This window comes from Cervus canadensis, chromosome X, assembly GCF_019320065.1.
Source record: "Cervus canadensis isolate Bull #8, Minnesota chromosome X, ASM1932006v1, whole genome shotgun sequence".
Taxonomy (NCBI): Eukaryota; Metazoa; Chordata; class Mammalia; order Artiodactyla; family Cervidae; genus Cervus; species Cervus canadensis.
In genome coordinates this window covers 99,670,686-99,687,201 of record NC_057419.1, presented here as the reverse complement: position 1 = coordinate 99,687,201, position 16,516 = coordinate 99,670,686, and the positions used below count along the sequence as shown (strand labels likewise).

General features: G+C 36.0%; 1 protein-coding gene across 7 annotated transcripts in view; it reads right to left on the bottom strand.

The window, feature by feature from the left end:
• Positions 1–712: 712 nt before the first annotated feature.
• LOC122435863 (probable ATP-dependent RNA helicase DDX4) overlaps positions 713–16,516 on the bottom strand; it is a 57,337-nt gene continuing 41,533 nt past the window's right edge. For all 7 annotated transcript variants that reach the window (XM_043459951.1, XM_043459953.1, XM_043459956.1 and 4 more), the window contains 5 exons: positions 11,759–11,904; positions 4,092–4,191; positions 3,051–3,321; positions 1,689–1,799; positions 713–1,036 (listed from right to left, as the gene is read on the bottom strand). In XM_043459951.1, coding sequence (XP_043315886.1) covers positions 950–1,036; positions 1,689–1,799; positions 3,051–3,321; positions 4,092–4,191; positions 11,759–11,904 — 715 coding nt within the window. In that variant the 3' untranslated portion in view covers positions 713–949. The remainder of the gene's footprint in view (positions 1,037–1,688; positions 1,800–3,050; positions 3,322–4,091; positions 4,192–11,758; positions 11,905–16,516) is intronic.

The window sequence follows — 16,516 nt, the reverse complement described above, 5'->3', positions numbered from 1 at the left end:
TGAACAACACTGTTTCTGTTGATATAGGTTGAGCTGAAAGAATGATTTTCATTACTGCATCTGTGTACTAATGTGTATTATACATATTCAATTTATATAAGACTTTTCACTTCATTGGCTTCACAAGACTCAAAATTTCAAAATACAAGAGTTGAGAACTATAATCTGTAACAGGAAAAATTAAAAGTGCTGTTGGAAAACTTAGGGGGGAAAGAGTTTCATCCCTTATTTTTTTTTTCATTTCTTTTTATTAGTTGGAGGCTAATTACTTTACAATATTGTAGTGGTTTTTGTCATACATTGACATGGATCAGGGAGAAGGCGAGGGTGGGATGTTTCTAGACAACAGCATCATCCTTTATTTTTAAGGAGAAGTCTGTATATTATAAATACAAACAGTTGTATCATTGAGTGCAGAGTTCACGTTGCAAACATTCAACCATGTTCATCACACATCTGATGATCTAAAATCAAAATTGCTTTTAAAAGCTTGTCTTTCACTGTTTCTATCATGAAAATCATGTCATTACATTTCAGTGACACACTATTGTTTAAAGGCTCCTTTTAAGCAAAAATAGAACCCACTAATTTTTAACCAAAAGTGTATCCTATAATCCTGTTTGCTCTAGGATCAATAAACACTATACTAAGACATGGCATTTAGACATGAAGTATGTCTAAAACCCTTGAAGAATACAATAGAAACAGGCAAGGCATTTAGAATGTTTTAATCTTTCTGCTTAACACCATTTGTATTAGTAATTGCATCGTTGTAACTTTTAGCATTTCACATAACTAGTCAGTAAGGGTTTTTTTTTTTAAGGGTGGGAGTACGAACAGAAGGATAGGAGATGCAAGGTTTCATACTTCTGTTTTAAAAAATCAAAAATCAAAACTACTTTCTTCTCTGCATCACAACTGTACCACAGACTTGCTGGTTATTTTCGTCTTAATCCCATGACTCATCATCTACTGGATTAGGAGCTTGTGATGAAGAAAACCCTGCTGTGTTCAAAGAGCTCCTGCGGAGGTAATTCTTAAAAAAGAAACAAACAAACATTTAATTTTATGTAGCATTAAAGTTACACTACCTAGACTGATAGCAAGGACTCAAGCTGTCTACCATTTCTTCCCCAAACAAAAAATTTCATTCTCACTGAATCCAATCTATTTGACAAAAGGTCCATATCAACCTAGGAAGTTTAAATTGCAGACTATTTCAAGAAAAAAATGTAAGCCAATAGTTTTGGCAAATGGAAAAACAAAGCTCTTCACTTTAATGAATAAGCATAAATACTTAATGACTAGTATGCCCATTGTTTCTGTATAAAAATTATGTTGCCTAGACTGACACAATAGAAAAGATATGTAACCACACTGCTACTATCTCATCTTACCTAATAATGTGGTCAGAATTCAAAAAATAAAGAATTACTACGAAAATCTCAGAAGATCCTAAATTAGAATTTAAAATGGGAAAGGAAAGTGTTTGAGCATAATTAAATTAAATCCCTCCCCTTTAAGACCAAAACTATATATGTACATAAAATTTTTAGAGAAACATTAATCTTCCAAGCTTGAAAATAATGGCTTGAGTTACTGTTATAGTTACTTCACAATATTAAGCGCAACATTTACAAAGAGTAAATAACAAAAAGCCAATTTCTAAATTTTCCCCCTCAACTAACCTTTCTAGTATCAACTGGTGCAAACACATTTCCTCTTGTCCTACCACTGAAGCCAGGACCATATGTACTAAAGGCAATTTCTTCTAACCAGGCAGGAACATCCTGTTGAGCCTTAAAAAAAAAAAATTAACTTCATAAACAACATGCATAAAGTCTCAAAAGATTCACATGTTTACTTTTCCTTCAAAAAAGCAAGAGAGTTCTAGAAAAACATCTTCTTCTGCTTTACTGACTACACCAAAGCCTTTGACTGTATGGATCACAACAAACTGTGGAAAATTCTGAAAGAGATGGGAATACCAGACCACCTGACCTGCCTCCTGAGAAATCTGTATGCAGGTCAAGAAGCAACAGTTAGAACTGGACATGGAACAACAGACTGGTTCCAAATAGGAAAAGGAGTACGTCAAGGCTGTGTATCATCACCCTGCTTATTTGACTTATCTGCAGAGTACATCATGAGAAACACTGGGCTGGATGAAGCACAAGGTAGAATCAAGATTGCCCAGAGAAATATCAATAACCTCAGATATGCAGATGACACCACCCTTACAGCAGGAAGCAAAGAAGAAATAAAGAGCCTCTTGATGAAAGTGAAAGAGGAGAGTGAAAAAGTTGGCTTAAAGCTCAACATTCAGAAAACTAAGATCATGGCATCCAGTCCCATCAATTCATGCCAAACAGATGGGGAAGCAATGGAAACAGTGAGAGACTTTACTTTTGGGGGCTCCAAAATCACTGCAGATGGTGACTACAGCCATGGAATTAAAAGATGCTTGCTCCTTGGAAGAAAAGCTATGACCAACCTAGATAGCATATTAAAAAGCAGAGACATTACTTTGCCAACAAGGGTCTGTCTAGTCAAAGCTATGGTTTCTTCAGTAGTCACGTAAGGATATGAGCGTTGGAGTTTAATGAAAACTGAGTGCCGAAGAATTGATGCTTTTGAACTGTGGTGTTGAAGAAGACTCTTGAGAGTCTCTTGGACTGCAAGGAGATCAAACCAGTCAACCAGGAAATCAGTCCTGAATATTCATTGGAAGGACAGATGCTGAAGCTCCAATACTCTGGCCACCTGATGTGAAGAACTGACTCATTGGAAAAGACCCTGATGCTGGCAAAGATTGAAGGCAGGAGGAGAAGGGGACGACAGAGTTGGCATCACCAACTCAATGAACATGAGTTTGAGTAAGCTCTGGGAGGTGGTGATAGACAGGGGAGCCTGGCATACTGCAGTCCATGGAGCCTCAAAGAGTCGGACATGACTGAGCAACTGAACTGAAAATCCATATATATAAAATGTCCGCTTTCAATGACAAGGTAAGAACACTATCCATTCAGTTTTAAAAATTAAAAACTTACATCTGATAGCACTTTCACTAGAGGCTGTGCTAAATGGCTATCTGATTCCAGATCAAAAAAGGAAATAGCTCTGCCAGTATTTCCACAACGACCAGTACGCCCAATTCGATAAACATATTCATCAATGGTAGAAGGAAGATCAAAATTAATAACATGCTGAACATTTTCAATATCCAGCCCTCGTGCAGCTACTGAAGTAGCAACAAGAACGGGGCATTTTCCACGGTGGAAATCTCCAAGAGCTTGCTCTCTTTCTCTCTGTTCACGATCACTTGAAAGAAAACAAAGCATGTATTAGAACAGTCCTTAAGAAAATTATTAAAGAGAACCATTAAAGTTCAACGGATAGATTTTTTTTAATAACAGTAAAAAAAAAGCAACATTTAACATTAATGTCTACTTCTTACATACAAAGTATTATACTAATTTCTTTTAAGTCATCATTTAATTCTCACAATAACACTTTGAGGTTAGGACGATTAACCCCATTTGCAGATGAAGTAAGGTGACAGCTAATACCTACAGCCAAAATACAGACTCAAATATGACAAACATCAAATCTTACCCACTAATAAACTCTGTATAGTTTTGACAAAAAATAAACAACTACCTGATCAAATGGTTTCTCAAAAATTACTGATTTTTTAAAAGTCTAATCTCTGAATTCTACATATTCACTGATTAATATTTTAGATCTTCTAGTAAAGTGCCAATGAAATTGTGTTAATATGACATTTTTGAGGACTCCAATGAAAAAAAATCTCAAGCATGGAATAGATTTAGCTGAATAAACACCTAGATCTAAGGATCAGAGAGACTTTTAAGTGAGATCGCTTGACAATCATGATGAGGAACCTAAGATACTTCTAACTCACCCATCCCTGCCACTTGGTTCTTATAAAAACTTAAAAGATGAAGAATAATAGTTAGATCTTGAAATCCTAATTCCAGGATTTTCTACTAGTTAAACATACCAACATTTCTTAACAAATGACAAATGGAAGTTCCCTCCTTACTAGGAAATCATCATAACCTACTCACCCATGAATACTTGTTGTTGATATTTTTTCTTGACAAAGAAAAGTGGCAATAAAATCTGCTTTTTTCTTAGTTTCAACAAAGACCATGGTTCTTTCATCACCTACAAGACAATGAAACATTCAAATTACAAAATTAGGAAAAGAAAAAAATGCATAGGGTGAGTAGGAAACTGTCTTATCCACCACTATATTCCCAGCACCTAAACTCAGGCCTGATAGGTAGGAGCAATTCCAATATTTCCTGAGTGGATGAATGTCAGAGATCGAGAGACAAGGACTTTTTTCTACTTTATGACTAAAGAAAAAAAAAGAAAGAAAAACAGCTGCTTGCCCTTTGCCTTCATAGGCCAACCAATAAGTAGAGACTTAGGGAAAGATAAATGATGTCTACCTGCCAACTCTTAGCAGTTCCAAATTTGGCTCAGGCCCTTCATTTCCCTCTCTATAAATAAACATCTTTGTTCGTCCCATGGTCATAGACTCTTTTATTCTACCTTGACTGCCAGAGGCATTCATAACAATTGCATTCAACCCAGGGCTGACAAACTCTACAATATTCTATGTTTCAACATTATCTCAATTCAAACCCCTTAATCCCCAACATGAGGCATCTTTGATTTCTTTCTCCAGAAACAAGAGGACTCTGCTAACAGATCGGATATGTACACTGGAGAAAGAAACCAAAGATGCCTCATATTTTTGTGTCTGAACAACTGGAGTGAGTCTTAGTCACTCAGTCGTGTCCGATTATTTCCTTGTGACCCCATGGACTATAGCCCACCAGGCTCTTCTGTCCTTGGAATTCTCCAGGCAAGATACTGAATGGAACTTCCTAAGTGACATAGTAGGAATGCAAGAAAGGAAGGTTTTAAAGGTGATATTTAATCTCAGATATCAGACAACCAGGTAGGAAATCAAGAGAATAACTGATACTCACAGTAATAAATGAGCTATATCCTTGAGACATAGTCATTTTATTAATGAGTCATCATTTTATGTTTTATCAAAAATTAATCTTTCAACAGTTTTGGAGATCATCCATCAAGATGCCCAATGCCACAACTGATTCATTTGATACAGTCAGGTACATAATACCACCATGCAGCTTAAAGCCCTGATCTCATCTTTTCCTGGTCCCCCAGTGTGAATCCCAAAATGGTAATAAAAATTTAACTCTGCTGACACTTTCCCTGTTTTTTCCTCTTCTAAAAAGTTCGGATTTTTTTCTAGTTCAGGTAATAAGCTATATCCCTTCAGTGGCAGAGATAATGAAAATTTAGTTTTATGATCAGACCATTTTGTGATCTTTGTAGATGGATTAATGAATTACAACTACTTATTCTGTGAGATGAAAAATAATACAGAATTCATTTTGCTGGTCCATTATGAACTAAAGTTAATTAAGAATCTAAAAAGAATACTAGCTCTGGTAGGCAAATTGCAATTTTTTGTATTTCTGTGTACATTCTTGACCTATGGCTTAAGCGACAGAACTGAAGCTATCAGCTCTTTATGTATCTATAATTCAGAAAGATTTTTATCTACCACTGTACATAATCTTTATGTTAATACTCTATGGACAAGTATTAACAAACATAAAGCCTCTTAAAGGAGCTCAATTCTGACTGGTTTACACAGATAAATTAGAGAATTTATAGAAATCCATAATTCTAAAAACTATGATTCTAAAAATTCCAGAAATCTAAAAGTCCTAGAAAATAGAGAAATTGACTCACAATACTCTAACTATTGGAGAAGGAAATGGCAACCCACTCCAGTATTCTTGCCTGGAGAATCCCATGGACAGAGGAGCCTGGCAGGCCATGGTTCATAGGGTCGCAGAGAGTGGGACATGACTGAAGCAACTAAGCACCCACTCTATATCAAATTAAAAACTCTTCCTATAGCAACTAAGCAGAAATATTTTAAGATTCCAAGTTCTCATAAATAAGTGAAACTTTTGATACACAAGACTAACTTAATAACTTTGGTTTTAAAAATATGCATGTCCTTGCTCCAATTTATCAGTGTTAAGTAGAAAACAAACATATCTTACTTTACTTGGGTTTTTCTAATGTATGAAGATTTGCCAATCAAATTAATATTCTACATAATGTTTAACTGTATGAAAATGTAAATCTGTGTTCAACTAAACTGACTATTCAACATCATCTACTGTTTTGCATACTGTCATCTGAAGATAATTTCCAGGATCTTTGGCTTTATGGTTAAGTTAAAACAGTAGACTATACTGAGTTAATTAAATTGATAATCACTGAATATTTAGGATAGAATTTGCTTGTTATTTTTCATATATTATAGAGAGGAAATATCTTTTGAGTCATAATAAGGAAGATACTGAATTTTGCTACTTTAAGTGTAAAAGGATATGTGTGGTGTAGAAAGTAGGATAGAAAGTTCATGAGATCTGGTAGTCAGCCTCAATGTCTCTGTATGGTATCTCTCAACTGTCCATCCCTGCCTCTAGTTTTCTCTATGAAACAGAAGTGAACTTTGGTTAAAAGTAATAATTAACCTAAGTGGTCGAGACTATACAAGGAGTAATATTGACCAAGAAGCATAAACTGTTTTTTTTTTTAATTTTTTTTTCATTTATTTTTTTTAGTTGGAGGCTAATTACTTTACAATATTGTAGTGGTTTTTGTCATACATTGACATGAACAGCCATTTTTGCATTTATTTTTCAAGGAAAGGAAAAGCAAAATTTCCCTAAAGTTGCAGCTCTCAAAATTTTGGTCTATGACTCTTTTAAACTCAAAAATTATCAACAATCCCAAAGAGTTTTAGCTACGTGGGTTGTAACAACTAACATTTACAACCCTGAAAACTAAAACAAAAAAGTTTTTTTAAATATTTACTGGAACATTCTGCATGTTAAAATAATTTTAGTATAATTATGAAAATTGTTTTTACCTCACAGACTCCTTGAGAGCATCTCAGGGAACCTGAGAAGGATTCATTTTGTCCTAAAGTGTCAGTTTGTTCCAGAATATGAAAAATGCACAATGAAAGATAAAACTTGGAAACTGAATTTTATACCAGTTTATAATATGTGACTATTAAAAAAAAAAAGCTATGTGCTTGTCTTAAGTCACTTCAGTGGTGTCCGACTCTTTCCGACACCATGGACTGTAGCCAGCCAGGCAACTCTGTCCATGGGATTCTCCAGGCAAGAATACTGCAGTGGGCTGCCATGTCCTCCTCCAGGGGGCATCTACGTGACCTAGGGATCAAAACCGTCTCCTGCGTATCCTACACTGCAGGCTGATTCTTTACCACTGAGCCACCAGGAAAGCCCCCCAAAAAAAGAAAAAAAAAAAGGATGAAATATGTTAAAATGTTAACAAATTCAATCAATTTGCATGGAACTATTTCCTGATTTCCTGTTTAATGCCTTTACTTACAATATGAAAGGTTCTTCTTTCTTCTTTCTGTTCCTTATAATCAGCCTATATAGCAGAGATTCTTTTGACTTTATTATGTCTTTGGTTGTTTAAAGAGAAAAAGACCTTTATGAAAGAGCTTTTGTTCTTTATAACCACGTTATCTTCTACTCTTATTTTTAAATGCTTTGTCACTTCAATTAAATTACTGCCTAAGAACTAAGTAATCTTACACTAGTAAAATGTTCAACTCTCTTCTGACAACTTTTGATTTTGTCTTTTTTAAGATCAGCTATAAATTTAGACCTAACAGAAGCAAAAGATATTAAGAAGAGGTGGCAAGAATGCACAGAAGAACTGTACAAAAAAGATCTTCACGACCCAGATAATCACGATAGTGTGATCACTCACCTAGAGCCAGACATCCTGGAATGTGAAGTCAAGTGGGCCTTAGGAAGATTCACTACAGACAAAGCTAGTGGAGCTGGTGGAATTCCAGTTGAGCTATTTCAAATCCTGGAAGATGATTCTGTGAAAGTGCTGCACTCAACATGCCAGCAAATTTGGAAAACTCAGCAGTGGCCACAGGACTGGAAAAGGTCAGTTTTCATTCCAATCCCAAAGAAAGGCAATGCCAAAGAATGCTCAAACTACCGCACAATTGCACTCATCTCACATGCTAGTAAAGTAATGCTCAAAATTCTCCAAGCCAGGCTTCAGCGATACGTGAACCGTGAACTTCCAGATGTTCAAGCTGGTTTTAGAAAAGGCAGAGGAAGCAGAGATCAAATTGCCAACATTCACTGGATCATCAAAAAAGCAAGAGTTTCAGAAAAACATCTATTTCTGCTTTATTGACTATGCCAAAGCCTTTGACTGTGTGGCTCACAATAAACTGAGGAAAATTCTGAAAGTGATGGGAATACCAGACCACCTGACCTGCTTCTTGAGAAATCTGTATGCAGGTCAGGAAGCAACAGTTAGAACTGGACATGGAACAACAGACTGGTTCCAAATAGGAAAAGGAGTATGGCAAGGCTGTATACTGGCACCCTGCTTATTTAACTTATATGCAGAGTACATCATGAGAAACGCTGGGCAGGAGGAAGCACAAGCTGGAATCAAGATTGGCAGGAGAAATATCAATAACCTTAGATATGCAGATGACACCACCCTTATGGCAGAAAATGAAGAAGAACTAAAGAGCCTCTTGGTGAAAATGAAAGAGAAGAGTACAAAATTGGCTTAAAGCTCAACATCCAGAAGACTAAGATCATGGCATCTGGTCCCATCACTTCATGGCAAATAGATGGGGAAACAGTGGAAGCAGTGGCTGCTGACTTTATTTTTCTGGGCTCCAAAATCACTGCAGATGGTGACTGCAGCCATGAAATTAAGAGGCGCTTACTCTTTGGAAGAAATGTTATGACCAACCTAGATAGCTTATTAAAGAGAAAGACATTACTTTGTCAACAAAGTCCGTCTAGTCAAGGCTATGATTTTTCCAGTGGTTGTGTATGGATGTGAGAGTTGGACTGTGAAGAAAGCTGAGCACCGAAGAACTGATGCTTTTGAACTGTGGTGTTGGAGAAGACTCTTGAGAGTCCCTTGGACTGCAAGGAGATCCAAACAGTCTATCCTAAAGGAGATCAGTCCTGGGTGTTCATTGGTAGGACTGATGTTGAAGTTGAAACTCCATTACTTTGGCCACCTGATGTGAAGAGCTGACTCATTTGAAAAGACCCTGATGCTGGGAGGGATGGGGGGCAGGAGGAGAAGGGATGACAGAGGATGAGATGCCTGGACGGCATCACCGAGTCGATGGACATGAGTTTGAGTAAACTCTGGGCGTTGGTGATGGACAGGGAGGCCTGGCGTGCTGCGGTTCATGGGGTCAGAGAGTCAGACACGACTGAGCGACTGAACTGAACTGAACTGATACTACTATGAAATAATGAAACCTATACATTTTAAAAGCAGAAGAGGAAAGCTACCAGATTTAAGTTAATGATTAGAAAGAGAGATAAATTTATATGAACAAAATATATAAAATATGATCTGCAGCATAACATTTCTATGCAAAGTAAAAAGAAACCAAGAATAATAAATTATGAACTATAAAACATTTACCCTTTCAAAAGTAATATAGAAGTATACCAATAGTGCTTACATGCTGACCTCAAAGGTTTCCCAAAGGGAAACCAGCACTTTTGAAACACTATCTTCAGCTGAATTATTCTCAAACTTCATTCCATAAATTCACATATAAAAAGTCTTAAGCACTTGTCTTCCCAGTGCACCAAAGTGCTCGGGGCTGGTGTACTGCGAAGACCCAGAGGGATCGGGTGGAAAGGGAGGTGGGAGGGGGGATCAGGATGGGGAATACATGTAAATCCATGGCTGATTCATGTCAATGTATGGCAAAAACCACTACAATACTGTAAAGTAATTAGCCTCCAACTAATAAAAATAAATGAAAAAAAAAAGTCTTAAGATAATTATACTACAAATGTGCTCTAACTTCACCAAAACCATGTATTACTTATCTCCTGTTGCATTTGGAACTTCAATTTATACTGGGCATGTTATCTGACATCTCTGTATTTCAGTGCCCACAATCTTAAAATGAGGATGACAAACCCCACCCTCAGGAGGTTGTTTTGTGAATTAAATGAGTGAACACATGTAAAATAATCAGAGTAGCATATGGCCCAGAGCAAATATTATTTTGCATGCAACAGTACATGCTATAAAACATATCATGAAGTAAAACTAATAACATTTCTCAAACTCAATATGAATATTTGGTTTGTTTTTTTTTTAATTAGTTGGAGGCTAATTACTTCACAACATTTCAGTGGGTTTTGTCATACATTGATATGAATCAGCCATAGAGTTACACGTATTCCCCATCCCGATCCCCCCTCCCACCTCCCTCTCCACCCGATTCCTCTGGGTCTTCCCAGTGCACCAGGCCCGAGCACTTGTCTCATGCATCCCACCTGGGCTGGTGATCTGTTTCACCATAGATAATATACATGCTGTTCTTTCGAAACATCCCACCCTCACCTTCTCCCACAGAGTTCAAAAAGTCTGTTCTGTATTTCTGTGTCTCTTTTTCTGTTTTGCATATAGGGTTATCGTTACCATCTTTCTAAATTCCATATATATGTGTTAGTATGCTGTAATGTTCTTTATCTTTCTGGCTTACTTCACTCTGTATAATGGGCAAAAAGTTTTTTTTTTAATTAAAACTCAGAAAAAACTGAAGACTAGAAGCCTTTTAAAAGCATTTCCATTTAAAAAAAAAAAGCATTTCCTATTAAAAGCACTGGGAAGACCCAGAGGAATCGGGTGGAGAGGGAGGTGGGAGGGGGGATCGGGATGGGGAATACGTGTAAATCTATGGCTGATTCATATCAATGTATGACAAAACCCACTGAAATGTTGTGAAGTAATTAGCCTCCAACTAATAAAAAAAAAAAGAAAAAAAATAATAAAAGCATTTCCAAATCAACTTTTTCTTATTGTTGGAAATTAGACAGCTTCTTGCCTTTTTATTCCCCATTCCTAACACTGACTTCAAACTGAAACAGACAATTAAAATGGAGGATGAGGAGAAAGGATCCATATAATACATTTAGCCTGTGAGGCAACAAAAAATATTAAAATGGCCATATTATAAAATTTTATTTCTAGGCACAAACCAAAGCTATCTCAATCAAAGAAATACAACTTTCCATAAAAACTGACTTTTTTGAAGGGAGGGATAGAGTTTCTCATTAACATTGTAAGGAATAGAATTAGACCTTTAAAGTCCCTTCTAGCTCCAAAAGTCTTTGACTATGTGAATACAGGAAGCCTTAGAGAGCAAAAACTGGGAATTAGAAATACAGCAAAGATAGTACTTTTAGTGGAGTAAATAGAGCTTGATGTAAAGCTTTCTATTTTCTAAAACAAGAACATATATATTTCTGCTGGAATAGTTTTTGGTCAAGCACTGTTAAAAGTCTCAAACTCCTCCTATTTTTTTTTTTAACATTTATAGAGGAGAAAGGACTATGCTGCTGCTGCTAAGTCACGTCAGTCGTGTCCAACTCTGTGTGATCCCATAGACGAATCAAATCATAATAAACAGAACTTTAGAGGAAGAAGAAACAGTGAAAACTTATTTAACTCATGCCAAATAATCTTAAAGTCATTTCTAAAAGTAATTTTTGTAAAAATCAAAATCATGACAAAAGATAATCAACAGAAGATATACCTATGTTTTGTAGAATTTCAACAAGTTTTTCTCTTTTTGAGTACTGGCCAACTTGAAGAATGGTCTGCTGAACATCTGTACATGCGCCACCCACTTGTCCAACGGCAACAAACAAATAATTTGACTTTAAAAACTTCCCAGCCAACCTTGAAAGACAAAAGAGTATTCCATAACTTATTCTGTTCTATTAATACTAATAATATTCACTGAATTTCTGCAAGTGTTACTTCAACATTTATAAGCCAGATTATAACTTTTATAAGCCAGATTATAACAGTCATAATAAGAGATGGTAGATATTACATCATCCAAATATTACGTTCAAATATCATTGTAAAATGTTAGCATTTTTCAAAACATTTATTACAAATGAAAAAGTCTGTGTCAAATGATGGGTAAGTAATTTCAACTGGAAGCCCCGACCACATGAAACTATACAAAATGTGTACACAACAATAATAAAAATATGCTAAACTATCAGACTACAACAAGAGGAATTTTTTAATTAAAGATTAAAATGCAAACCTACAGCAAAAATTCTGTTCTTCATTCATCACCTTCATATATGTTATTTAAAAGAGCTGTTCCCTGAAAATATGAGCTGTTAAATTCGTATACTCCAAATGAACTATAATATTCTGAGCAAACCAGATCGTAAGTCAATGCTTTTCACATCATGACACAGAAGATGATAATACCTGTAGAGCATAACTGGTGAAAAAAACGAGACCAGGTGAACAGACCAGGGGCTAGGCCACACCAAGCTGCAGATGCTCTCCCCAAAGTTTGAGGGTATCAGCATCCTGACACACACATGACTCACGGATAATATATCATGAAGAAGCCCTGCTTTAGATCACAGAAACATGGGGTGGGGAGAAGTGGAATTGCCAATTACAGAGCAAGTTTGGGAGGAAAAAGAGGAGGTCATGGAGCAGTCCTCCTCTCTCCTACATAGCGATTTCTTACTTTCTAGTCATCTCCTAGCATATCAAGAAAATAGCTCAAACTCTGCAGATCTAGAATCTTAATAAATCACTGCTGCTTCTTTTTCATCTGCTCTCTTACCATAAAAGAAAAACTTCTTGTTCATACACTACTTCTAGAGTCAAGAACCCTTTCATCCAGGCGCAAACCTTGACATTATCTGAAATTCTTAATTATCAATCATCCTTTACACTCATTAAAATATATACTGAGTGCCTCATGTGAGGTATATGTGGTATAAGGTACTGTGTGTATAAAGATGAATATGATGGTCTCTGCCTGTGTTGCTCATATCAAACAGCATAAATATAGCTATATAAAAGCAATGACTATAATTTAAAAATATTTTATTAAGTTTAATATTTACATGTTTTAATTATTCAATGCTTTACTACAGTAAGTTAGTGCTACAATAGTTAACATTGATTGGACCTTACTATATTACAAGAAAACTGCAAAGTGTTTTAAATAGCTTCTTTCAAAAGACAGAGGGTTCCTTTACAAGACGGGCAGGAAATGGATGAAATGATGTCTATTAATTCATGTCATGAATTAATGTCTACTGATTCATGTCAATGTAAGGCAAAAACCACTACAATATTGTAAAGTAATTAGCCTCCAACGAATAAAAATAAATGGAAAAAAACTAAAAAAATAAAAAGAACCATTAAAAATAATTTAAAAAAATAAACCTTTTTTAAAGTTGTTTTTTTTTTTTCCAAACAAAGTGAAGCATTTCAAATTTATTCATATAATCTTTTAAAAGAGTGATTCACTCAATTCCTTAAGAAATGGCATTTTAGGAAGAGCTGGTTCAGAAAACATAACATTCGTTTTTCTTTTTTTTTTTTTTATTATTTTTTTTCCAGTGGGTTTTGTCATACATTGATATGAATCAGCCATGGATTTACATGTATTCCCAATCCCGATCCCCCCCCCACCTCCCTCTCCACCCGATTCCTCTGGGTCTTCCCAGTGCACCAGGCTGGAGCACTTGTCTCATGCATCCCACCTGGGCTGGTGATCTGTTTCACCATAGATAGTATACATGCTGTTCTTTTGAAATATCCCACCCTCACATTCTCCCACAAAGTTCAAAAGTCTGTTCTGTATTTCTGTGTCTCTTTTTCTGTTTTGCATATAGGGTTATCGTTATCACCTTTCTAAATTCCATATATATGTGTTAGTATGCTGTAATGTTCTTTATCTTTCTGGCTTACTTCACTCTGTATAATGGGCTCCAGCTTCATCCATCTCATTAGGACTGGTTCAAATGAATTCTTTTTAATGGCTGAGTAATATTCCATGGTGTATATGTACCACAGCTTCCTTACCCATTCATCTGCTGATGGGCATCTAGGTTGCTTCCATGTCCTGGCTATTATAAACAGTGCTGCGATGAACATTGGGGTGCACGTGTCTCTTTCAGATCTGGTTTCCTCAGTGTGTATGCCCAGAAGTGGGATTGCTGGGTCATATGGCAGTTCTATTTCCAGTTTTTTAAGGAATCTCCACAGAGTCTTCAAGTTTAAAGCTTGATCTAAGGAAGCAGCAAGCAAGAACATGAAATAGGGATGACTAAGGAAAAGCATTCTATGCAGAAGGAAAGAAGAAATAAGGATAAATAATGAAGAGGAACAGAATTTGGCTTGCGTAGCCAATAGAAAATACTCTAAATAAACCAGAAAAACATCATTCCAAGGAATAAAGTGGCAAATGAGGCAAAAATTGTCACATATAGAAGTATTTAAAAGTTGGTTAGTCTGTGGAAATGGAAAGACATGGGAGAATTTATTTTAAATAAATGGCTATAAAATCAGACTTAGTTTTGCAATTTTAACAGCCCAAAAGTCAAACTACAGACGTATTAGAAAGCTACTATCAATGAGCAGAGGGGAATTGAAAAGGACCTAAAATAAGGTGGTAAACAGAGAAGAAACTAACAAATTTGCAATATTTTAGAGATAACTGCCAAGTTGAATACTTTTGAAGAGCAGAGTTAAAGGAATATGAGGGAGGAATCAACATGCTTCAAATGACTTTGGTTTCGAAAGACCTCGAAGCCAACAAGGAAAACTGGAAAGATAAAAACAGGGCGTTGAAGAAGAGGTTCAATTTTGTACCTGACGAACATGAGTTACTGGTAATTCATCGAAGAGGAAAAATAATCCTGAAGAGTTAAATCTAAAAGTCTGAAGCCGAGGAGAGAGATTAAGCATACAGGTAATAAACAGGCTGTTTTTTTTTTTTAAATATTAACTTATACAAGTTCTTCATGTATTTTGAATATTAACCCCTCATTGAACATATTGTTTACAAATATCTTCTCCCAATCAGTACACTGTCTTTGGGTTTCTTCATGATTTCTTTCATAGCGTAAGACGAACAACCCATTTTTTTTTAAATGGGCAGAGGTCCTGAATAGACATTTTCCCAAATAAGATGTACAGATGGCCAATAGGCACATGAAAAAATGCTCAGTAACACTAATCATCAGGGAAATGCAAATCAAAACTACAATGAGATATCACCGCACACCTGTCAGAATGGCTATTATCAAAAAGACAAGAAATAACGAGGGTTGGCAAGATGTGGAGAAAAGAGAATCCACATGCACTGATGGTGGGAGCGTAAACTGATACAGCCACTATAGAAAACAGAATGGGCATTTTTCAAAAAATTCAAAATAAAACTACCTTAGGAAGCAATTCCACTACTGAGTAGATATCTGAAGAAAATGAAATCACTAAAATGAAAAGATACATGTTTCCCAATGTTCATAGCAGCATTATTTACAATAGACAAGATATGAAAACAACCTAAGTGTCCATCAACAGATGAATGGATAAAGAAGATGTGGTACACACACACACAATGGAATATTACTCAGCCATAGAAAATAATGAAAATTTTGCCATCTTCAACAACATGGATGAATCCGGAGGTTAATTATACTTAGTAAAATATGTCAGAAAAAAGCAAATACTGTGTGGTTTCACTTGTAAGTGGAATCTAAAAAATAAAACGAAGTGACAAACATAACAAAACAAACAGACTCAGATATTGAGAATAAACCAATGGTCACCCAAAGGGAGGGGGCCAGGAGAGTAGTAAAAGAGGTGAAACGGACTGAGTTACAAACTATGCGGTATAAAATAAGTTACAAAGACAGAATGTACAGCATAAGGAACATACTTCACATTTTATAACTTTGTATGGAATATATTTTATAAAATATTAAATTACTAAGTTGTACACTTGAAACTAATATAATATTGTAAATCAACTGTACTTCAATCAAAAATTACAGGTATAAGTTTGGGAGTGCATACAGGTAGAAATGCAAGCCAAGGATATGGATGCCACAATGGTTCAGGGAATATGCAGAATGCGAAAAATGGACTTCAGATGGAATAATAGGCAATTTATAACATTTAAAAGCAGATAGTAAAGCAATCATTCGGTAGGAACCAAAGATCTTTATGGAGTATGTGGGTCTGGGAACCAAGGGATACAAGCTAGAGTGGCCCATTTACCATCACTCCCAGTGACCCACATGGGAAATTGTGCTCACTGCACCAACTATAAGTATTGGAGGTCTTGGTTCCCAAAGGGAGAACAGTTCCACCAGAGAAAACAGGAGTTTTACTGAACTGTATAAGCTAGACCTGCTGTGTGGGTACTTCAGGTTCCCTCTTGCTAAGGGATTAGCAGGCAGAAAGAAGAGTCACCATTCTAGCAGGAATACGTCATGCGAACCTCAGAACTCAC